This window comes from Harpegnathos saltator, unplaced genomic scaffold, assembly GCF_003227715.2.
Source record: "Harpegnathos saltator strain DR-91 unplaced genomic scaffold, Hsal_v8.6 scaffold82, whole genome shotgun sequence".
Taxonomy (NCBI): domain Eukaryota; kingdom Metazoa; phylum Arthropoda; class Insecta; order Hymenoptera; family Formicidae; genus Harpegnathos; species Harpegnathos saltator.
The window spans coordinates 224,827-249,015 of record NW_020230671.1 but is presented as its reverse complement, the minus strand read 5'-3'; the positions used below and the strand labels follow the sequence as shown (position 1 = coordinate 249,015).

General features: G+C 31.5%; 3 protein-coding genes across 12 annotated transcripts; 2 read left to right on the top strand and 1 right to left on the bottom strand.

Moving 5' to 3' along the window:
- The first annotated feature begins 465 nt into the window (after positions 1 to 465).
- Positions 466 to 15,474, top strand: LOC105180938 (kinectin). Of its 8 annotated transcripts, none has more exons than XM_011137319.3 (17): positions 839 to 1,092; positions 1,808 to 1,970; positions 2,184 to 2,350; positions 4,378 to 4,560; positions 5,096 to 5,420; positions 6,382 to 7,157; positions 7,249 to 7,920; positions 8,010 to 8,173; positions 8,334 to 8,505; positions 8,783 to 8,869; positions 9,223 to 9,471; positions 9,555 to 9,698; positions 9,802 to 9,963; positions 10,125 to 10,289; positions 10,398 to 10,478; positions 11,213 to 11,458; positions 15,399 to 15,474. In XM_011137319.3, exons 2-17 carry the CDS (start codon positions 1,823 to 1,825, stop codon positions 15,417 to 15,419), a joined length of 3,762 nt encoding a protein of 1,253 aa, XP_011135621.1. In that variant the 5' UTR covers positions 839 to 1,092; positions 1,808 to 1,822; the 3' UTR covers positions 15,420 to 15,474. The 8 variants fall into 8 exon arrangements, with proteins under 8 accessions (XP_025162740.1, XP_025162743.1, XP_011135621.1 ...); XM_011137347.3 differs by lacking the exon at positions 11,213 to 11,458 and adding an exon at positions 13,136 to 13,175 and having other exon boundaries at positions 840 to 1,092; XM_025306955.1 differs by lacking the exons at positions 839 to 1,092; positions 15,399 to 15,474 and adding an exon at positions 466 to 593 and having other exon boundaries at positions 11,213 to 11,646.
- A 2,951-nt stretch (positions 15,475 to 18,425) lies between these two features.
- IntS11 (integrator complex subunit 11) lies at positions 18,426 to 21,362 on the bottom strand. 3 transcript variants are annotated; one of them, XM_011137368.3, is made up of 5 exons: positions 21,085 to 21,362; positions 20,619 to 20,873; positions 20,121 to 20,543; positions 19,218 to 20,042; positions 18,426 to 18,966 (listed from the first exon to the last, which is right to left on the bottom strand). In XM_011137368.3, the coding sequence occupies exons 2-5, from the start codon at positions 20,862 to 20,864 to the stop codon at positions 18,676 to 18,678; spliced, it is 1,785 nt and encodes a 594-aa protein (XP_011135670.1). In that variant the 5' UTR covers positions 20,865 to 20,873; positions 21,085 to 21,362; the 3' UTR covers positions 18,426 to 18,675. The 3 variants fall into 3 exon arrangements, with proteins under 3 accessions (XP_011135670.1, XP_019695965.1, XP_025162744.1); XM_019840406.2 differs by having other exon boundaries at positions 20,619 to 20,866; XM_025306959.1 differs by lacking the exon at positions 21,085 to 21,362 and having other exon boundaries at positions 20,121 to 20,539; positions 20,619 to 20,768.
- A 104-nt stretch (positions 21,363 to 21,466) lies between these two features.
- Positions 21,467 to 24,158, top strand: Tango4 (transport and golgi organization 4). Its single transcript, XM_011137382.3, has 10 exons — positions 21,467 to 21,588; positions 21,699 to 21,805; positions 21,915 to 22,039; positions 22,118 to 22,389; positions 22,491 to 22,640; positions 22,717 to 22,911; positions 23,051 to 23,169; positions 23,246 to 23,425; positions 23,520 to 23,673; positions 23,820 to 24,158. The coding sequence occupies exons 1-10, from the start codon at positions 21,586 to 21,588 to the stop codon at positions 23,877 to 23,879; spliced, it is 1,365 nt and encodes a 454-aa protein (XP_011135684.1). The 5' UTR covers positions 21,467 to 21,585; the 3' UTR covers positions 23,880 to 24,158.
- The last annotated feature ends 31 nt before the right edge of the window (positions 24,159 to 24,189 follow it).

Sequence of the window (24,189 nt, the reverse complement as noted above, 5' to 3'; positions counted from 1 at the left end):
AAATCTCACCGAAACATCGGACATAATGCGATCGATAAATTATCGATATGAGATGCAACGCGCGATTTTGTGCGATCGCGGAATGGATCGACAGGTTAAAACTGGAGAGAACGAAATGAAGTAACTTGTGCGTACAAGGAAAGCCGAAGCGAGAGAGATCGTAAATCCGCATGAGACCTGAAATGCACGCCATCTTGTTATCGAACAATGGCTGCGTTCAGAAAACACAACGGTTACACAACGGTTGAGTAATTCGTCAACGTTATTGGTCTGAATGTAAGGATCTAACAGTAAGGACCAATAGTTACTGAGCGCTCACTGAGCGATCTCGATGACAGCACGACATGGCCAATCACTCTAACGTACTCTTCCGATTGGCTTCAAGTTTTACGCGAAAATCCATCTTACTTCGTAGTTTGTAAGATAGCCATCTGTAAGTTCGTCTAGCCAACGGCGTAAAATAGCCAATCAACGGCGAGGGGACAGCGAAGTCAGTCGCCGTCGGTATCTTGTCTTTTCGGCTTAGCAACGTGTGAAAACGAGTGACACGCACGCACGCAAATGTGTGGCATCGACTAGCATTCAAGCGGCACGTAGGTATCGCGCCCGCGAGCCAAATATGACGATTTCAGCGTTCACTGAATCAATTTAGGGGGTTTGTCGATCGTCAGGGTTCGTTGTTGCGGCCGTTTGGTGCGCGACCTCGACCAAAAGCCGGGCACGATCGTCGCGGATAAGCGCCGTCGTTGTGCCGACGTCTTGCATACGTGGCAGAGATTACTCTCCAATCAAAAGTGCTCGCTCGCCGATAGGCGTGGCTTGAAGTGTTCGTATAGCTCGTTCCACGTCCGGCAGCCATAGTGCTTCGGGAGATCGTCGCGTGTGTTTGCGGGATTCACAATCTTGTCGCGCTCTCCCTATCTGGCTCGGGCAGTCTCTCTCTCTCTCTCTCTCTCTGCGTGATACAGTCGTGCGAGCGTTCAAGGCGAGTCGCGTTAGTACGTCGCAGATACGCCGTAGAATCTTGCGTTTATCTTGCGTATCGAAGGTAGCCGTGTTTTTCGACGAAATCTACGATAGCGGACATTCTCGGTAAGTGATGTCGCGCGCGGACAAAACTTACGCCGGGGAAAAAAAGGCGAACGGCGTGCCGGTCGCCGCGTTTAAGACCGTACGTACCGTTAAATGTGTCGGCATGCGGATTCAGCGATTTCTGCCGACCGATCTGACGTACACGTCGCTGGTCGCATCGCGATACGTGTCGTTGACCTGTACTGTCATCCATATGTCATTGTCCCGTTCCATGGGCTTGCGATATTTTGCACGAGCACCCGCGATTCCTCGTCGTTAATATGTCCTGCTCTCTCTCCCTCGCACTCGACTTGTACACGTATACACGATGTCGCAACGTGTCGCCACCGGGACGTGTTTCGTCCGCGCAGATTCGCCGTCAAAATTTCAAGAATTTCGTTCTTCGGCGGCAATTTCGTAGAATTCGAACAGTCGGGTGTGTCTATATTCTACCTGAAAATTATTTAGAACTTTTATTTTTCTTTTTTCTTTTTCGTAATAACGAACAATGCATTTCATTTTCTAGATAGTATAAAGATAAAATTCTAAAGATTGGCAAATTTTCGCTAATATAATGTAAATATTTCCAAATTATTTCAAACTAATATGAAAAAGTAAATACTCTACAAAAGTTCGAAATAAAAACGATTCTGATACGTATGTGAGGATTAATAATATGATAAACTTCAACTTTTTTATTTTAAGTAACATGTTTTGATATTCAATTGTTTTCCAGATAAGGCAGTTGAAGATGGATGTTCAAACAGTGTTTGTGTATATTGGGATAGTAGTTTTTTCCGCTGTGTTTATTGTATTTATATTGAATTTAGCAACAAAAGAGAAATCTTTTGAAGAAGCTATAGCTGAGCAGAGAAAGTTTCCTGATGACCTGTTGTTAAGTATGTAAATTATTTTGCATGTAATTTTATAACATTATAAAATTAAATTATACAAACTTTTTATATTAGTATATAAAATTATTTTATGATATATAAATTGGAAAATATTAATGTAAATAGGAATAAACAGTATAAGTGAAAAAAGCTAATATTAAATTTTCTTTCTGCAAAAATTCTTATATATTAATTTAATACAACGTATTTTATTTATAGGTAAAAAAGATAAAAATAAAGAAAAGAAACATAAGAATAAAGCTGGAAAAAAAGTGAAAGAGAAGAAAGAAGAGAAGGATGATAAGGATGATAAAGATGCAGAAAAGGCAGAGCATGTACAGTTTGAAGAAACTCCTCAAATATTGCCTCCAGAACCACCAGTCCAGGTGAATTTATATTTTATCCATTCTTTTATTTACCAAAAAGCTTATAATATGAATTTAATTTGCAAGAATGAACTCTTATTTATAATTGATACAATTTAAAAAAAAAATTAATTGAAATATAGTAAGGAACTTTCTTTATCTTTTGTTTCTAAAATGTTCTGGAAAAGTATGTATATTTTTTAACACTGTGAAATTTCTGTATCACTGATATAGATATAACAATTTTTATTATTTTGATGTATTATTTCATTATTTTAATATTCTCTACTGTTGATACAAATATAAGAATTATTATTTGCATACAAATAGTAACATATATATATATAAGGTTAACCTTGAAATATGCAAGATGTGAGAATTTTTTTTACATGCATGAAATACAGTAACCTAGGTGATACATAATATGGTATATCATTGCATAGCGTTGAAAGAGATTTATGCACAGAGAGCATCATATTTTTCTTTTCATGTTGTACAATCCACAAAGCATGTCTGCTTAGAAATATCATAGCTATTATTATTTTATATTAGTCCCTAACTTTCTCATTTAGTCATAGTTTTTTCCATAATTTATATAATAAAACATTCTCATATGTTCTTGTAGGAATTATTGCATGTAAAAATATTTAAATTAGTTTTATCCATTAATTATAAATTTTCACATATAGTTTATATTATACAATAATGGTTTTCATACACAATATGCATCATATGATAATGGGTATTATACTATACAACTTACAACAAAAGAATCCTTGGAAGAAGATATATTTTTATATTAACAGCAAGTTTCATATTTTTCTTTCAAGATTTTTATAAATCCTAATTGAATTTTATTCTTCCTTTTTATTAACTTAATATGGATTCTGACATATTATATATTAATGCCATTTCTTTAGCTACTACTTTCAATTGTTCACTTTCTTTTATTATGATCTTCAACTTTTTATTATATATATATATATATATGTTATGTATATGAAATATGTATATATTTTTAGTATTTATTTCACTTTAATTCAAGAAATTAATATCTTTATTACAAAAGTCATAATTTATTATTTTGATATTTAATAATTTAATGTGACATATATATATATGTGTGTGTATATGTGTAAATTATGCCCTGGTAAGTTATCTAAAGATATATTATTATGTGTATATATATCTCTCTCTCACATTATACATATGTGTATATGTATGTGTGTATATATATATATATATACATATATACATGCGTATGTATATATATATATATATATAGTAAGAGAGAGGTTATATCAAAATATGTATATAAGTGAAAAATTTCTATATAAATATGTTACATTTAGAAAGAAATAACTTGTTATAACATTATAAATTGATTCTCAAACTGCTAATAAATTATTTCTTGCATACATGTACCATTGATAAATTGGAAGTTCATAAGATTATTTTCTAAAAATAACTGCTTCATCCAGCATTTCAATGATACTGCTTTACACTCAATCATCTTATCACATAGATTATAAGAGAGCCAAACAAAAGATTTCCTCAATATTATGATATTTGAGCACTTGCTGTAAATACTCAAAAAAGTCAAATTTAATTGTCACAGATAATAAATTTTTAATTATTACGATATATATAAATTATTTGAATTTACTTAAAGGAAAAATATTGCTAAAACAGAAATAAAAATTTATAAATTCCAGGTTTATGTGTTCAACAAAAGGACAAAGTAAACATGATAAGGTGAAAACCGAATTAATAAAACATTAATTGTTGGTTAATAATTAATATCAACAATTTTTGCATTTTTAAACTAATATATATACATACATACATACATACACAAATATACTAAGATAACTACACATACATATATATATATAAATTGCATTAAATTGTATAAAATATAAGGATACAATCTATTAAATTATGCCCATTGTTGTATGATGTAATCCAAAATTTTAAGCATATTAATATTTCATGGTATTACTTAGACGAATAATGTAGAAACATTTACATGTGCATTAAACTCTTAGGAGAGTAACAAAGGCAATAAAAAGAAAGGAAAGCTTGAAAAGATCAAACCAATTCTCGTAAATAAAGACGAGCCATTAGCCATTGTGACTGAATTAAGTCCTTCGCAACCTCCCTTGGCAGAAGCTAATCATTTTGACATCATTCATCCAAAAGATGACCTTGAACTCGTACGGAGTCATAGTGTGAGTGATTTGTAGTGTGTGCTATTTGCAGAATATCTCACATACTTTATATTTCTTTTCTTCTCTCTTCATCATTTCACTTTATTTTATAATTTTGTGGATATATAAGTGTGATTCATATGTAAAAAGTATAAATTTACTTTTTGAGCTATGTTGATTAATATATTTCAAAACTGCTATCATTAAATTTTCCAGTTATCATTATATTTGTTCCTTACTACTAACACAACTTTTTTCTACATCTGTCACTTGGCAAAATTATTAACACATGACAATTGTACATAGTTATTAATTTATTAATATTTACTTTTATTATCTTTATATATACACACACACAACTAACAAAAGAATTATATTAATTCATGAAACATTAAACATAGCATTGGGAATATTAATTGCTTTAGGTGGTATATATATCTTTATATGGTTAGTGATTCAACATTAAAATTAATTGATTTTCTTTTTTTTTTCTAAAATTTATTTAATTGTATTTTAAAGATAATACATTGTAACAAATATGTCTGTTGTACAACAGAAAGAAAATCTTCAGCAGCTTAGTCAGTCAGAAACAGCAGCAAATAAGTCGCCAAAAGATACACCAACTAGATCGAAAAGGAACAACAAGGACATAAAGAAGAAAGATGAAAACGTTAAAGATGAGAAGCAAGAGGTTAATACTCAAGCTAATGCATTATTCGTTACTAATAATAAGGAAATTGTGAAGGAAATAAAGGAACAGCAGAAGGAGACACCTGTTAAAGAGATAAAAGAAATTGTTAAAGAAACTGCATCTATTGTGCAATCTGCAAACAAGGAGCCCAAGAAAACGAAGAAAAAGAACGATATCTTAGCTCAGATTGGTAAGATGTTTCTCTTTTTCAAATTTCTACTGTCTTAAATTCATAACTATTTGTACAGTTAATTTTATAATTATCAACAATTTACCTTGTTAATAAATGACAAGCATGCATATTGAAGATAATCTCGATTTGATATATTTCTCATAGAATGATATTTAACCTAGTATTACATGCTATAGCCTGCCATTTAATTGATTAAAAATATGACCTTTTGTATTGTATTCTTTGTATTCTTATTTTCATAGTTTAAATTAAAATATTTGATAATGATAATTCACATGTATATGTTTGTTGTAATGTGTTACAAATTTTTAATACATTAATTTGATATGGTATTAATATATATTTAAGTTAATAGTTAATACATTACGCAAAAGAAATTAATAGAGAAATCACAATTATTTATTTTTAATGTTAGAAAGTTGCTCGATAATGTACGAGTTTTCTCATTTTTTTTTCTTTTTTTTCTTTTTTGTAAAGCATTTTTTTAATATATATTGCAATATATAAATTAGGAAGTCCGTTAAAGCTCACTTAAGCTATATGAATAATCCGCTCACAGTAAAGCTGGGTAGATTCTTTCCAAGTGCTTTGGAATGTAGTTGAGGTAGGATCATTTCCCCCTTCCACATATAAAAGAGGTCAATGTCCGTGCATTTGATACCAGAAATCTTACAGTATGATCAATAACCTAACTTTTATGGTGCATTTCTGAAAAATCAAAATAATTTATAAACGATATATTAATTTTTACTTTATATGCTACAATAAATATATAAATTATATTTTTATACACGTAGAAATATGTTTCCATTAATATACATCTTGTTCTTTTTTTAAATTTTTGTTCACATTTTAAATTTACAATATACAGTATGTTTAATAACAATATATGTACGAATTAAACAGAATTATCTGATTTCGATATATAATATTAATATAATTCATTTCCTCTTTTTAGAGGGAGATGCTGTCAATGTTCAACTTTTGATGCTGTTTATTCAGAAAGCAGAACTCAGTCGATCTGAGATACAAATCCTTATTGATCATCTCTTAAACAAACAAATGGACAATCCGTTAGAGCATTCCGAGTGGACAGAAGGTCGCGCCGATCCCGTCATTAAGCTAAAAAAGCAATTGGCGGAGAAGGAAAAAGCACTAACTGATGAACATGAGGCTAGCTTAGCTTTCCAAAATAAATTGAAGGAGTTACGAGCTGAACTGAATGGGGATCGATCCAGATTTTCGGCAAACATCAGGCAACTTGAAGAAACGTTAAGCGCTAAAATGACAGAAACCCAGACTTTACACACACGAATGCAACATATTTTGGAGAGTCACGCTGCTGAGAAGCAAGGTTTCGCCAGACAAATCGAACAATTGCAGACTAAGGTAAATGAGGATGCCGCTATTATTCACAAGATGCAAGAGGATCAAGGACAGACTCAGGGCCACCTGCAGCAGGAATTGATCGCCCAACGGAAACAGATGGAGGTACAGTTTGCTCAAATGCGTGACACTGAAAACACATTGAAATCACAACTCGCTCAGAGAAATGTAGAAGTGCAAGAATTGCAAAATGAGCTACAAGCAACTTGTGAGAGTAGCAGCGCTGAGATGGAGATGTTGCGCCAACAATTGGGTCTCATGCAAGGCCAATTAATGCACTCGGAAGGACAGTTGCAGCACTTTAAAGAAGCGAGCGGTACATTGCAAGATGTTGCTAGGCAACTCGAGGTAAAAAGCACGACTTTCCGTTGCTACTGTCAATAAATGTTTTTAAAATCAATTATTTGCATTAACGTTAAATCCTTCGTATAATTTTCAGGAATCTCATCGTACACAGGCGGACTTGGATCATAGATTAAAAAGCGCGCATCGTCATGAGCAGGAATTGCAAAAACAAGTGAATTCATTGCAGGCTGAATTAAACCTCGCAAAAAACGAAGCCAGTGAGATTCCGACTTTAAAAGCTGAACTTAGCAAGGTTCAATCTGAATTGATAAAACTAAAGACTGAACTATCAGCCACAATGAACGAAGCCAAGTCGGAAGCAGCCGAAGTTACAGCTCTGAAAACCGCATTGAGTAACAAAGAGGATGAGTTAAAAAAATCTCAAAACGAGCTCGGCATAATACAGAAGGATTTTCAGCAGTCTAATGCACAAGTCAAGCACATGGAGTCTAAGTTGAATTCTGTCCAAAAAGAACTGGACACTGTAAAAATCGAATATGACAAGACAGAACGTAACTTGAAAGAAGTGATAAACGAGGCAAACAAATATCAAAACGAAGTACAAAGAATGCAAGATGTATTAACGATCGTACAGACGGATTTGGCTAAGGCTCAGGCTCAGATTAAGGAATCTAACGAAACTATGAGTGAATTTAAAGCTTTACAGACTGAAAATAATAGACTACGGGTCAATGAGAAACAAGTGGAAGAAGCCCAATTGCAAATTACGAAACTTCAAGAAGAAAACGATAGACTGCGTGCCGAGGTATTTATATTTAATTTATAGTTTGACATTTTTTAACAATTTTATATTATACAGTAAAAGTATATTACATATGTATTATATTTGTACAGCTTACGAATATTGTGGAGCAGCAGAAGGAACAACAACGTGGACAAGATAATATATCTACAAATGTGTTAGCTGTAACTAGACTCGAACGTCCGGCAGCGGAAGGACGTGAGAATGTGGAAGGCGAGATTCAAAGAAATACTTCGGATTATGCTAATTTGGATGCGTACGTAAAAATTTCCAATTTGCTATAATTCTTAATTTGTAATACTCGTACATATCATCGATAGACATCGATAGATTACATGTAGTATTTTACAAGTTACCATAAATCTGTTGTATTGAACCTGGCTTATTAATTTCTGTAAAAAATTCATTGTGTGCAGATCAAAGGAGAAAGTTTTATTAGATGAATTGAAGATCCAGTTAGTACATAAAGAAGAAGAGCTTAATAGGTTAAATGAACAGTTAAATATGTTACAAAGTGATATAATTGAACATAACAACCTTACCAGGCAACTACGAGATGATTTGGAGATCCAGAAATCCAAAAATAATGTAAGCTTTTCGTTTGTCTGAATGTTTTATATTATGTTGTTATATTTTATCTCACCTTTGTATATATATATGTGTGTGTTTGATGTCTGAATTTACCTGCATCTCGATATAACTTTAATACGTTCTTATCGCTTCCATCACTTTACCAATTTCTCCTTTTATACAAAACTATATTCTCGTTTATTGTCATGTTGTTCCATATATGTTACATTTTGTTATAAAAACAAAAAGAAATTTATTCTTATTTGCTATCATTTCTCCACATTCTGTGCAATAGGAGTTACGCACAAAGAACTGGAAAGTGATGGAAGCTCTTTCTGCTGCTGAGTTGCGTGCCAGATCTAGTGGTGGAAAGAGTAGCGAAGTAAGTCTTTGTTTTACACTATTGGGAGTAGTATTATTGTGAGAAAATTAGGAGTATACAAAATATTGCTACATTTGATACATAACATATAGTTTTTATACTTAATATTTAGTCAGGTTTATATTATTACTTTCTTTTTGTAACCAGTCTAAAATTTTTATATTAACTTAAGTGTACCTTATGTTTTATTGTTTACAGATGTATTAAAAAAAAATTTATTGATTCCTCTTTGATTAAATTGACGATAACCATGGCGGCAATTCTATCACACAACAAATTTACTCTTCAATAAATAATCCTTAATATGTTTGAAACAATATTTTTTAAGAATTTTGTCTACTTTATTCAACTAGGAAATTATACAGAAGGTGAAAGTGGAACAGGAGGAAATAACCAAGGCTCTTCTACAAAGGATATTTCCAGAGATTAAAGTATCTGAAAATACTCATGAGCAGTGGCTCAAAACTTTTGAACATAAAATATGCACTGTTTTAAATGAATTAAAGCAAAAAAGCACAAATCAGGAGATTTCTGATTTAGAAAAACAGAACAAGAATTTGCAAAGTGCGGTTTCATGTTACCAGCAGATTATCAAAGAAACGGTGAGTTTCCTTATTTTCTCTGGGTTTTCTGCAATTCTAGTGTAAAAAATAAATAATCCAAGATGCTGTTTTTTATTTTATAGGAAGGTATGCTTAATAAACTACAAAGTCATATAGAATCCGAGGAGATAAGGTGGCAAGTTCAATTCCGACAAAAAGAGAACGAAGTGACAAATCTTAGAGCAGAACTTAAAGATATTCAAACCAAACTGAATGCGAACGAAAAGGTAAAATTACGATAATCTTTATTTTGGAAAAGTGAAAGTTACTCCTTAACCAACATAAGAATGCTGCTTTTCTTTCTTCTTACGATTTTCGTTTTCTTTCTAGCTTCAGCAGAAGGCAATTGAATTAGAAACCAGATTAGCCAATGCTGAATCTCTTACAGAACAGACTAGTGCTGAATTATTAGCACTTAGATCCGCGCAGAAAACTGTTTCTAGAGGGGAGACTGACGGTCATCAACTTGCTGTTTTAGAAAAACTACAAGAGGTAAAGGCTTTTACACTGTATGATACTTTATCATGGATTTTAGTTATGCTATCTGTATGTTAAAATATGATATAAAACAAATATTTAGGTATTAGTTGTGCAAATATTTAGTAACTATTTTATCTTCATCTTTTTCTCATCTATCTCTATTGTTATTTCAGGAAAAGGCTCGTTTATCGCAAGAGTTGCAAACAGAGTGCAATAAAAGAGCAACATTGGATGCTGAAGTTACGAAATTGCGCTCTCTCGTTGAAACCAGTGAAGCGAGTTTAACACAAGAGAAGAGTCTTGTTACACAACTTCAACAGGAAGTGTCCCAACTCAAGGTATTTGCATTTTTCTGTATCACTTAGTGTTTTTCTTACCACCATTACACATACACAAATAAACAATTGCGCAAGAAGGTATAGAAAATATTGCTTTGCCGATTACAGAATGAAATTTGCGGTGGTTGTAGCAGCTCAGAACAGTCTATGCTGAATGGCCCACCTACATCAGATTCTCTGCAATCCGAGGTTAGTATCTATTAGTATAAAGATTGATTTAATTCTTACTTATACAGAGTGCCTTCTCTCTTTTACTGAAAATACTATACAGCTTCTGCTATATTCATATAACAAAGAGTTCTGTCCTGTATTAAAAGCATGAGATATCATGCGATGCTGCAAGATACTACTGATATGATACTTCACTAATCACGTGTGAAAAATCTCGATAATTACTAACGAACAGTCATACGATTGTGATTTGTTGTTCTTTTATGTGTGTGATAACTGAGCAATTAAGTAACTGCATATATAGATGTTGAAAAAAAATTGATAAAATATTCAATTTTGTTAAGTTATATATAGATTGTACTAGTTTGCAGTGTAATGCATAAGTAAATATCGGTAATGAATAAATATTGAGTTATTTTGATTTTTATAATATCATCTATATATCGCAGTAAAGAAACTAATGCTATCATTATTTGTATATGTACACAATGGTACAGGTAAAAAATCTTTTATCTATAAAATCGTGATTGGAGAATTGCTTCGTTGAGATAGTGAGATCGTGTTTGTCTTATTTGGAAAGTAATTTAAAAGTATATTTCGTACACTGTGTTCCAATCACGAAATTTTGTAGACGATTATTAGAACGGCAATTTTACAAATTTGTGTCAATGTTATATTCATTGTTATTTGATAAATTGCCGTTTCTATATGCGACCTATCAACAGTTAGATAATAATATATCTGGAATGCAGCTTCCTCTAGCGTCTCAAACTCTGATAACTACATTAGAATACAGAGAATACTTCAAGAATACAGAGTTTGCAAACAATTCCATAACCAAGCCTGTCAATTTGGTTCAGTCTGAACAAGAAATTGAGAACAACCCCCTTACTACAAAATACTCCTCCAAATCTTGTCATATGACAGATCACAACACACAGGCTAGTCAGAAGCCATTCTTTGGTCAGCAACATAAAAAGCACAAGAAAAAGAGGAAGGTAAAACTTTTAAATCTGAGACGGAGAAAAATTTTCCTGGCTCGATTATTGTATAGGTGCACTTCAGTTTATTATTGAAATGTCAGACACATTTGATGGGCTCAATATTATGCAGAATATTAATCTCATCACGAAGGGTATATGTCTCTTTGCAATATCCTCTAAAGATGTAAAAGTAATATACATTTTATTTCAGCATTTGTGTTACATTGTAATATTTTTATCTTATAATCTTGAAAGAAAAATTATATATTTTATGTATTATATACATAATCTCTATATTTAATATATTAATACACATATTAATGTAACAAAATATATTACGTAATATAATTACGTATTTTTTTTTCTTTTATTTGACACGTTTAATGAAAAGTAAAAAGAAACATGCAATAAAGTGTTAGAAGAATTAACTAAATAGATACATCAAAATAAAGTGTTAAACATGTGAAATTTTAAGAAACGTATTTCTTACTACGGAAATAATTTACGTGTGATGTGTGTGTGTGTGTGTGTATATATATATATATAATGTATATACACATATATATATTTCTTATTATTTTCAATATAAATATTCTTTGTGGTAATATTGAGTCCTGTATTATTATTTATTTGCTACTGTGTAAAAACAGTATTATTTCAGTAGCTTGTATTTGGAAGCAGTACTTTATAGTAGATTGATTTTGTGTACTCCAACGTACATATTACTTTATTGTGGCTATCAATAAGAAAGCAAAATGCGTCCATGCATTCAAATGGCATGTGATTTAGTACAATAATCATCAAGTGATGTAGATAAAGATTATCTTATAAACTTTGCACTTGTATAGCTAAATTTTTTTTCATATAGACAACGTGTTAGAGTAATACGCATTGTAACTTACATAGTACATTTTGATATAATCATATTTGAAACAGTACTTTCCGCGAGATTCATATTTACATGTAAATACTAGTGTCGCATTAGTATCGTTTTGTACAGATGTCTAAGAATTAAATTATTGACTTTATGGGAAAGTATTATTATCATTCCTTCGCGTCGTCCCTATATAATCTGTATTCAGCAATCGATTTAATTCGCAGATAAAACTGCGAACTTAAAAAATGATAATATAAACTCATCAAAACACAAAAGATACACATGTACATATAAAAAATTACAAGACACGTAAATATATCGTATTATATATTTGTAACATAATTCCTACATCATTATATATAAATTTCATTTTGTATATTTATATAGTATATTATATTATATAGTATATTATATAATATGTTACTTATTGGAGGAGAGAAACGTTTAATTTTGTCATGTTCAAAGCAACGAAATCACGATTTGTAATTGATGTAGTAATAGCGACTTGGTTTAAGTCAGGAGATGTCTAATATATGTATATATAAAAGATCGATTTTTATCGATCAGCCGGCTACATTCGTATCTTTCTTAAATTTACTAGTAAACCAAATTGGAAGGTTTTAATTTCAACGGTAGTCTTTGTCCCAGTGTTTGTTTATTGTAAAGTTTAGTTGTACAATAACGTAATATTATTAATGCTCAACGACCACAGGTTTCCACAGTCGTACGATTCATAAGAAAAAAAAAATAGCCTTGTTGTTCGAATGCTTGCTCTGTGATCAATAACAATTTAACTGTTTTGATTGTTTCGACAGTCCACTAAGAAAACCATGGCAAAACGGCGCAGATTCGCAGGTATGCAAATCTAAAGATGAGATACTGAAATGTTTCCTCCTAGCCTTTCGAAAAATTTAATAGTAGATTACCGCTAGTCATTCATATCAGGTTTTATAAGTTATTTTACGAATATTAGTTTCTCATCCCACACACATTGTTCTGTTGTTAAGCATTAAATTTTTATATTCGTATCCGTAAATGCACTATCTTCAATTTTCATATTTTCATATGATCATTTTATTTATTCCCCAAAGAGCGACACAAAAAATGTTTCCAATAGTTTGAAGTAAAACCATTAACATACATTATTATTAACACCATTAATTACGATTATTTTAGGTAAAGTTTAGATATGCGTATTAGCTATTGCTAGTGAAAAAGTGATATTACATTCAAGTATTCTGTAGAAGTAGTATAAATCAAATTAAAGTATACTTAAATACAAATGTACTTTTTTACTCAACAAAGAAAAAGAACAACAGAACCAATTTATATGATATAATTAATATTACAAAAAAAGAAATACATATATGTATATGATTTTGATATGTCACATAGTAAATGTGAGCCATATTAATAGTACTGTTAGTCTATTTATTATTTGGAACATATATCTTGAACAAGCTTTGGTGCGTTATCGTTAATATGAAAAATAATAAATATCATGTCCAGTCAATTAGGATTAAGTTTAATCAATTTTCTCATTTGATTCTGTGTTTTACAGTATTTATACTATAAGCAATATATAAATATAAATCTACACAAATATATATATATATATATATATGTGTGTGTATAAAATTATTTAGAATTTATATCCTTGAAATATGTACAAATCATTTAGTATTATTAGTTATTTATAATTAATTGTAAAATATCTATGGCTTCACTTATATTCGTATATGTTCCAAAAACATATTGCACAGTGCCTATTGTTGGCTTTATATTTTATTTTGTGACTATAATATAATGAATGTCCTGCATCTTGTATATTCTCAGCACATACGGCTAGAACAAATTATTTCTATTCCCATCTTTAATTCTTGTCGATTATGATTTACAACTTACGAAACTGGCTGTTAAATTGGTAATTCGCATAGTTGTATGTGTACATTACATTAAGACCAAGGTAAATGGTTTGTACATTTTGCTACGCTTTTTTGCAAAAAAAAGTACAAAAATTATAACACTGTACTGATCAATAAATAATAGAGTGTAAATGTAAATTTAGAAGCAGAGACAAATATAACTAAATAGATCAGATGTTAAAAAATGTACATAGTTACACAATGAAATTTTTTATCGGCACAAACACTGGGGTAAAGGGTGCACTGCGAAAGGAACGATGTATATTTACCGAACTAATTAATTATAACAATATCAACGGTTACTTTTGATACTAATATTTAACATATTTTTATGGTTTCTATACATCGCCCATTATTTTTATTTTTTTAATTTCATTCGTCTTAAAGATATTAATATAATGAATTAATGTGGACTTTGAGGGATTAATAAATGTTCGCTTTGCATTATAATTAATGTGCGCAATTACGACTGTTAATATGGCCTTTAATTTAAAAACTTTGCATTATGTTAATATACTGCTTACAAAATGATAAAGAGAAACACGTATGGAATGATACTAACAAACGATGATAACCATATTTTATTATGCATATATTATTAAGTGTAATAATATAGGTATTATAAGTTCAATATTCTATAATTTTGTTTTTGGCTTCTCTTTTTTTTATTTCCTACTACCCTTATTATTTTTTAACGTAGTACACATACTAAGTATTATATGTTGCTTGCAAATTTCTTGTTAACATGATAAATTTTTTATATGTGTACTTGTTTTTTGCATGGCTTATAGACGCATTTTTTTAATATTAAATATTAGATTTCATTGTGGAAGATAACGCAAAAGGTATTATTCCATTTATAAAAGAAATAGGGTATTAATTAATGATATATCTATTAGCAATAAATATTGTTCTGCGTAATCTTTCACAATCTCCTAATTATTCTTCCTGATTAGTTCATCGGACAAATGCTCAAAATTTGCAAAGTTCAACGAATATGCATTATTTTGCTCATTATCATCAAATTATTAATTTATTTGTCTATTGTATATCATGGAAGAATAAGTATAGAACATTGTTTTATGCACTTATATATGTTTTCAATTATGATCTCTAATCCACTTTATTCATTCTGCTACTGTGTTTCTTTCAGGGTGGTTCAGGAAAAAAATAACTTCGAAAAATAAGCTACGCTAGTACAATGCGTGTATTGATGGTAAAAAAAAAAAGGTAAAAAACAAAAAGAAATAAATAAGAAAGAAATGGGATGTATGCAAATGTGAAATTGCAACACAAATGCAGCACTGCTATAAATATAAATAGCATACTTTGCTATTCAAAAGACTAATACAAAGTGAAAATACTATGAATAATGTTTATTGTAAAAAATACATATTTTATTATGTGGAGAAAATATAAATAATTAAACTCGTAGTGACTAAATGGATATCTTGAAATACTGGTATATGTGATGGTTATATATACATATATACATATATGTACATATATGTATATATATGTGTATATATATATATATATATAACTTATAGGTATAATATATAGCTGTACGCAATTGTAAAAGTTATCAAAATCGTACATTATAAATCACCGACATTGATTGTTTATAGATTAAATTTTATTTCTGTTAAATGAATGCATAGATAAGAACGATATTCACGAATATCCTTGTAACTCGAGTAATTTATGATTAACGTTCTCTACGCATAATGTATTCCATGACTCAATGTTCTGCATTACTTTTATTATAACATCAATATTTTACTTCGTATTTGAATTAATATATCATATTTTTCTTTCTTTCGTTTTCCGTTCTTTCTTTTTATGATTAGAAGAAAGTATGGACCAGATTTAATATATGAATACATATTTGCACATGTGTGCGCAATAATATCATACATAAGATATGCACTACATTTTGTTACCAATAGTGAACACGATACATTAGATTTTTTAAATAATCATGTTGTTAATTCTACTAATGTGAGTTCGTTTGTTGTTTAATTTACGTGCAATAATTAACGGTCAAAACAGGAGTTTTGAAATCGAAGGCCAGTCTTACGTGAGAAAATTAGTAAAAATTAATAACATCCAATGATTATATTGAGACAAGTAATGCATACATGACGAATTTTCATAATTTACATAGGCCTTTATCAACGTGAAATTGATAAACGTTTTAATGTTGGAAAAAGTGCGTTCGTGAATAACAGGTATGCATTTGTATAGATGCGTATTATAAAAATGATTTACGGATACATTTTGCCTAGTTTCAGAATGTTTAACGTTCAAGTGAATGGACGATTTTAGGGGCATTTAAAAAAACATCATGCTTGCAACACTATTACGTTTACATTTAGTTATACTCTGTTTATATAAATGAACAAAGTATTCTATATTGTTGTTATAAAATAGCGATACTAGAACTGCTCAGGAGATGGTTTTTTAAACACTTAAAGCATGACCGTTCAGAAACATAGTTGAAAATCAATTGTACATTTAAAAAAAATTCTTTGTTCATTCTATGTAATCGATTGAGATTGCGTACCGAAATACTGATTTTTGTAAGAAGCATGTACGTGTTTAGTAGTACACCTCGTACTTATTTACCATTTTGTACCTAGAACACATATTCAGTTATATATAATAAAAGTTTACTGTTTTACTTGATGCTGACTTACAATTTTTTGAAAAATTACTCATCACACTTATCTATTAATAGTACAATAAGTAAGTGAACATTCTTAAATAAATATCAGAACTTTTATTGGCCACACATCACTATATATATATATATATATAGTGATATATATATATATATATATATATATATATATATATATATATATACATATATATATACACATACACATACACACATATATACATATATACAAAAACATGTTTTGTTTAGTCATATAAGAGTAGTCTAATCTTAAGCAATTTAATCTAAAATTTGTACTTTCAGATTAATATTATAACGTTAATATGCAATTATTTTTTCTACATATACAGGGTGTCCCATTTAACCTGACAAATTGTAATATCTGGAAAAATTCATGTCGGATCAAAAAAAGTGAGTAGTGAAATTTGTTCGTCTCGAAGGGGGATATCTAATGATATCAAACTCGACCTCCCACCCCCTCCCGGGGGGTGGGGGTGGGGGGCAACTTTGAAATCTTAAATGAGATCCCCTATTTTTTATTGCAGATTCGGATTCTACGCCACAAAATACGTAAGTTTCGTCCGAAAATTTTTTTTTATTCGTGATAGATGGCGCTGTAATCGCAAAAAATTAGATTTTCTGCAATTCTCCAGAAATTATCATTGGATTGAAAAATAAAAAAATACCTATTCAATATTTTTAAAAATATTTTTAAAAAACATAATAACAGTTATTCCCCCCCATCCCCTCGGGGTAGGGTGAGTGATAACGTTCAAATCTCAAATGAGAACCCACATTTTTCATTGCAGAATTAGATTTTACGTGAAGTTTTTATGGAAACATGTTTTATGGAAAATTGTTTCCATAAAAACTTCACGTAAAATCTAATTCTGCAATGAAAAATGTGGGTTCTCATTTGAGATTTGAACGTTATCACCCCCCCCTACTCCGAGGGGATGGGGGGGAATAACTATTATGTTTTTTAAAAATATTTTTAAAAATATTGAACAAGTATTTTTTTATTTTTCAATCCAATGATCATTTCTGGAGAATTGCAGAAAATCTAATTTTTTGCGATTACAGCGCCATCTATCACGAATAAAAAAAAAAGTTTCGGACGAAACTTACGTATTTTGTGGCGTAGAATCCGAATCTGCAATAAAAAATGGAGGTTCCCATTTAAGATTTCAAAGTTGCCCCCCACCCCCACCCCCCGGGAGTGGGGTGGGAGGTCAAGTTTGATATCATTGGATGTCCCCCTTCGAGACGAACAAATTTCATTACCCACTTTTTTTGATCCGACATGTAGTTTTCCAGATATTACGATTTGTCAGGTTAAATGGGACACCCCGTATAGTAAAAGTAGTATAGTTTTGGATGTATAATATTGGATAGTAGTAGGATGTTTTTATACAACTTACAAAGTAAATAATATACTTAGTACCTAATAACTGACAGAATCGTAGAAGAGAAAAAATAAGTGCATTACCTTTGATGTTTTATTTCACAGTTATATATTTCTTCTGTCTTATCTTGGTTGAGTATATACAAACGTTTGAACTATAGAAAATAACATCGTATTTCCATGCAGTAGTATTTGCGATAGTGCTTTACTCGAAAATATATTTTTGTCTTATATACAGATGCAATATCTCTATGCAAAGTAGATTTACAATTGTTCGTTTATTCGTACAGTATCAGAGGTCAAAGAAGTGTTTTTCGCGGTCGATTCTTTGCATTACTAATCCTAATTCAGCATTGTTTGCAGAAATCCAAGGATATAGCTACCCAGATCCTCATCCTGATTAGTCCACGAAACGTAGACACTTTTTTGATCATCTTCGTCTCCTTCGACCTTCACCAAAACAGACTCAACTGATATGGAGCCGTCCGTTAGTTGGACCGTCCAACCTGACAGTCTTTCTTTCAACGGCTGTAATAATTTTAAAGTGGTAGCATGCGCTGGACCAGGATCTCTCACTTGCACAGTAGATGTGAATCGTACCACGTGTTTTGTGATACCAGCAGCTTTTGCAACCTGACAGGAGAAACAGTCGATTTATTTGTATCACTAACTCAGCAATAGTTACATATTATTCAAAGTAAATATAGAAGAGAGAGAGAGAGAGGCGAATTAGCACAGTTATTTGGTCTGGTCTTTTTAGTTGCACTGCAGAACTAGTGCAATAAGTTAGAATGAGACAACTATATTTTTTCTCACTTCAACTTATTGCACCAGTTCAGTAGTGTAGCTAAAAAGAACAGACCATTAATCTGAAGAAAAATTACCTCATCGGCATCTACAAGACATACACCGTCTTCTCTCAACATTAAAACACTGTGAAGCAGTCTTCGTCTCTTCGGGTCTGGCGGTAGAGCTGAATATCTTTTAGCCTCGGCTTTCAACAGTGCTAGAGAAGCATCCACAGGCACCTTGGATGTAGTCGTGATAATGCAGGTCTCGCCGTTCGCGGGATTATAACAGTTAGTACCGAATTCTTGCTTAATCTTCTCCTTTAAATATTCCATCTTAGCGAATTCCCCATGCACCAATATAATGTTTTTCGGCTCACAGTATTGTATCAATTGCATTATTCCCTTTGCGTCAGCGTGAGCAGAAAAGGACATATACTCCACAGCCATCTTCACCTCGACGATCTGCCGATTTTCGAATTCTATTCTTCGCGTGCCGTTCAAGACTTTATGTCCCACAGTGCCTTGCACGCAGAAACCTGGCATAATGACCATGTTGGATTCATTGGGTGCCCATTTCTTAAAGATCTGGAGGGACAGGCCGGCGTGTAACATTCCCGGTGTAGCGAACACCACCATCGCACCTGGATTATCGATGTACGCTTTATCAAACGGCTTTATGTGCTTAAAGTCAAACATATTCCGTTGTACAAACGTTTTCTTAATCTTTTGATTAGTCCAGGTAATAAACATTTTATAGTAATTGTTGGCCTTCTCAGTCAAACCAAGAGCAAAATAAACTGGTACTTTTAGATTCATTCTTTCCCAGTACGTTTCCAGAAGTATACACAATTCTTGGGCACGACCGAGAGCGAATACGGGGATCAAAACTTTTCCACCACGGTCGATACATTCATGTACCTAAAATAGACATATCTGCTTGAGAGGAAACTAAGTTAGTAAGTCATTATTGGTAAAAATAAATTGCAAGTAACATACTTTCTTGAGAAAATCTCTCTCCCTACATCTTTTGGAGTCTCTGATTGTAGTCGCGTATGTCGACTCTGATATTAACAAGTCAGGTCTGCATTTGTCTATCCATGCAGCACCTAAATGTCGATCTGGTGTCATATTATAGTCTCCGGTATAAACAATGGATTGTGATCCAACACGGACCCAAAACATAGCTGCTCCAAGCACATGTCCCGCATAATATGCTTTTATTTCCAAATCTGGATCGACCATAACAGACTGGTGGAGTGTGACTGCAATAACTTTTTTTATACAATCTTTTATCATTTGTGAGGTGAAGAAATTGCTCTCGCCTTTGCGTTCCACTGCAACTTTTCTCATGTCCTCGAGCAAAATTGGCGCAATAGCTTTGGTTGGATGTGTCATATAAATTGGTCCAGTATAGCCTACCTACAGAGAGATACATACTATAGAAAAAAAAATTACTTGCAAAGCAAATGTTTTTTTATACTTATTATATACTACCATCTCTGTGAAGTATGGTAAAGCACCACAATGATCTAAATGAAAGTGAGAAATAATGACACAGTCAATATGATCAGTTGCTGCTCCTTCTGAGATATATGAAAAGTCTGGAAACCGTCTCTCATCATTAAATCCCATATGCATCCCACAATCCAACATGATATTTTTACCACCCATTGAGACAAGAATACAACTACGTCCAACATCTTGCCCAGCACCCAGAGGTGTAACTTTTATGTCTGGCATCTCTGTAAACTTATATGAAACATATATTATTTTCACTTATTCTATATAGCTGTAATGAATATCACAGTTTGATTAAAAGTAACGAAAGAACCATAGATATATCATTCTTGGAATATTTGGAAAATATCTTAAAATAAGTTGGAGGTACGTTTATTTGTATATAATATATATATATTTTCACATTATTTATTTAAATGCAGATATCGATCAGTTCGCTTACCTGAATCAACAATCTGTTATTTTTTAGATTATAACTCTTATAACTACAATACTGTATTGTACTGCTAAGGCTATATTACATAGGAGGAAATTAGGTTAGATTCAATTAAAGACAGCTTCTTTTTCTTCTTTTATTCGCCGCCGAGAGATCTCACTGATCCTAATTTGATACGTCGTTTACTGTAATTAAAGATAATACTTATTACAGACATTGACGTACCGGCAACTGACAAGCATATATCCGAGCACTGAATCATAATAAAACGATTCCAACACTTTTTTGATGAGTTATAGAACACACAACGAATTTTGACGAAAGATTTCTACCAGAAGAATTCGTTTCTTCTTATTGTCTACAGTCATTGCCGCTTGCTACGCACATGCGCAAGAAGAAGCGTCTCTGCTAGCCACTGACAGAAACCATTTACCGCGTTCTGTCTATATAAGATAGTATTCTTGGTTAACCATAACCTAATCTTCTTGATTTGTATACATTAAAAAAATGGTATATTTCAGTTATTTTTGTTTTATTACAAATTATATATATACTATATATTTTTATATAACTTACATTTTAAACTGATACTACCTGTGCGTTCCATCAACTTATTTCAGGATGTTCAGAGACACTCGGTGCATACGTTAGTATTTCGTTCCTTAAAAAGAACTCATGACATGTTTCTATTGAATCAAGGAACATTGCCACCGGTGGATCCACATTTGTAAGTCTTTTATAACTGCAATTGGGCACTGATCACTTTTTAACTTTTATGCTTCTGACATTCTCATAATTTTTCTTTAAATCAATACAAAAGCATTATTTATTTTCAGGCAAAAAATAAAAAAGTCTATAAAAGCAAAAGATTGTTACGGTCCGGTATTAGAACTTGTTAAACAGAATAACATAGCAAAAATACAACAAGAAAATGACAATGCAGATCCTCCACCACCAGGAGGTAATATTTTGCAATGTATGCAGTAAGAAAATGAAATTAAATATTTTTATATATGTATGTTTGAATGTATTTTTCCAGATGAATCTTTTGGCAATAATACTGGTTCTGCAGTTGTCCCTTACAATACAACACAGGGAAGCACAGCAGTAGTTGCATTACCAGCAGGAGGAGGTAACAGTGGTACTTTAACAATACCACCAAAGAAAACACCTTCGATGGCAAAACCAAAGTGGCATGCACCCTGGAAATTGTATAGAGTCATCAGTGGTCATCTTGGATGGGTTCGGTGTTGCGCTGTAGAACCTGGTAATGAATGGTTTGCTACTGGATCAGCTGATAGAGTAATTAAAGTAAGTATTTAATTTTAAAAGAAAAGAAACATCTAAATAAAAGAAGAAACAAACAACTTTTTTATGTGACTTTTAATAACTTTTTATTCCAAAAATTTCAGATATGGGATCTAGCGAGTGGTAAATTGAAAGTTTCTCTGACTGGTCACATAAGCAGTGTTCGTGGACTTGCATTTTCTCAAAGACATCCTTATCTGTTTTCTTGCGGTGAAGATCGTCAAGTGAAATGTTGGGATCTTGAATATAACAAGGTTATTAATGGGACATACATAAATGTATTAACAATGTGCTGGTAATTTTGATATTTTTTAAATGTATATTTTTTAGGTAATAAGACATTATCATGGGCATTTATCAGCAGTATATTCCATGGCATTGCATCCTTCCATAGATGTTTTAGTAACAGCGGGACGAGATTCCACTGGAAGAGTGTGGGATATGCGTACCAAAGCCAATGTTCACACGCTTGTCGGACATACCAATACAGTTGCTAGTGTGATTTGTCAATCTGTTGAACCACAAGTAATTTTACTATACACATATGTTTAATTAAAAAAAGATAAGACATTATTTTCGAACAATGAAACTGTATACTTAATTTGTAAAATAATTTGTAAAATAATAGCCTAATTGCTTGATATAAAATTCAATTAAATTTTAGATTGTTACCGGCAGCCATGATTGCACAATTCGTTTATGGGACTTAGCCGCTGGAAAATCTAGAGCCACTTTAACAAACCACAAGAAAAGTGTGAGAGCTGTAACGTTCCATCCGTCGCTGTTAGTATATTTAAATGCTTATTGTAATATATTGTAACATTTTACCAATTGTGCCTTTTAAATTTTATCTTAATAGGTATATGTTTGCATCTGCATCACCAGATAATATTAAACAATGGAAGTGTCCAGAAGGGAAATTTATTCAAAATTTATCTGGCCACAATGCTATAGTAAATTGTTTAGCTGTAAATCCCGATGGCGTTTTGGTTTCCGGCGCCGACAATGGTACTATGCATCTTTGGGATTGGAGAACTGGGTAATGTATATTTTCTAAAAATGAATAACCTCTACACCTTTAAACAATTGATATATACTAACGATCATATATATATAACAATTGTTAATTTAAGATACAATTTCCAACGACTCCAAGCACCAGTACAACCTGGTTCTATGGACAGTGAGGCTGGAGTTTTTAGTATCACTTTTGATATGTCAGGCACTCGTATGATTACGACAGAAGCTGACAAAACGATAAAAGTATACAAAGAAGACGATACCGCGGTAAGTGAATTTTAAATAATAAGTGGAATTTAAATAATTGTATCGATATGATATATTGATTAGTTTGATAGCCATATATTAATGATAGCATTATTTAGAGACTCTCTGATCTAAATTTTATGTTATCTCATTATCCATATTTTTAGACTGAAGAAACACATCCTGTTAACTGGAGACCCGACATAATAAAACGAAGAAAGTACTAAACAACTTTATGATATAATTTTTATATTTGGAATTTCTGTATATCTATACAAAACATAAATATTACATTCATATATTGAAAAATGTAATTGTATTATGTCGCACATAAAAAATGGAAAAGAAGTACAAGGCTGAGACAAATACGTATGTAACTTAATATTATATCTTGACTAAAATGTAAAATAGTAATTGAAGTTTGCCATTCTACGTTATGTAATGTACGGAATGTAAATATCAGCAGGAAAAAATGTAAATGATGTAAATATATTTTCTTTTGAATACTTGAAAAATAATTTAACTCCTAAAATAAAA

Coding starts and splice junctions, on each gene's coding strand:
- LOC105180938 (XM_025306955.1), top strand. CDS start 1,823: ATGGATGTTCAAACAGTGTTTGTGTATATTGGGATAGTAGTTTTTTCC. Junction 4,561..5,095: donor AACTCGTACGGAGTCATAGT/GTGAGTGATTTG, acceptor GTTGTACAACAG/AAAGAAAATCTTCAGCAGCT. Junction 5,421..6,381: donor CGATATCTTAGCTCAGATTG/GTAAGATGTTTC, acceptor TCCTCTTTTTAG/AGGGAGATGCTGTCAATGTT.
- IntS11 (XM_011137368.3), bottom strand. CDS start 20,864: ATGCCAGACATAAAAGTTACACCTCTGGGTGCTGGGCAAGATGTTGGA. Junction 20,043..20,120: donor AGAGAGATTTTCTCAAGAAA/GTATGTTACTTG, acceptor TGTCTATTTTAG/GTACATGAATGTATCGACCG. Junction 18,967..19,217: donor GTCTTGTAGATGCCGATGAG/GTAATTTTTCTT, acceptor TTCTCCTGTCAG/GTTGCAAAAGCTGCTGGTAT.
- Tango4 (XM_011137382.3), top strand. Junction 22,641..22,716: donor GGGATCTTGAATATAACAAG/GTTATTAATGGG, acceptor TATATTTTTTAG/GTAATAAGACATTATCATGG. Junction 22,912..23,050: donor GTCAATCTGTTGAACCACAA/GTAATTTTACTA, acceptor ATTAAATTTTAG/ATTGTTACCGGCAGCCATGA.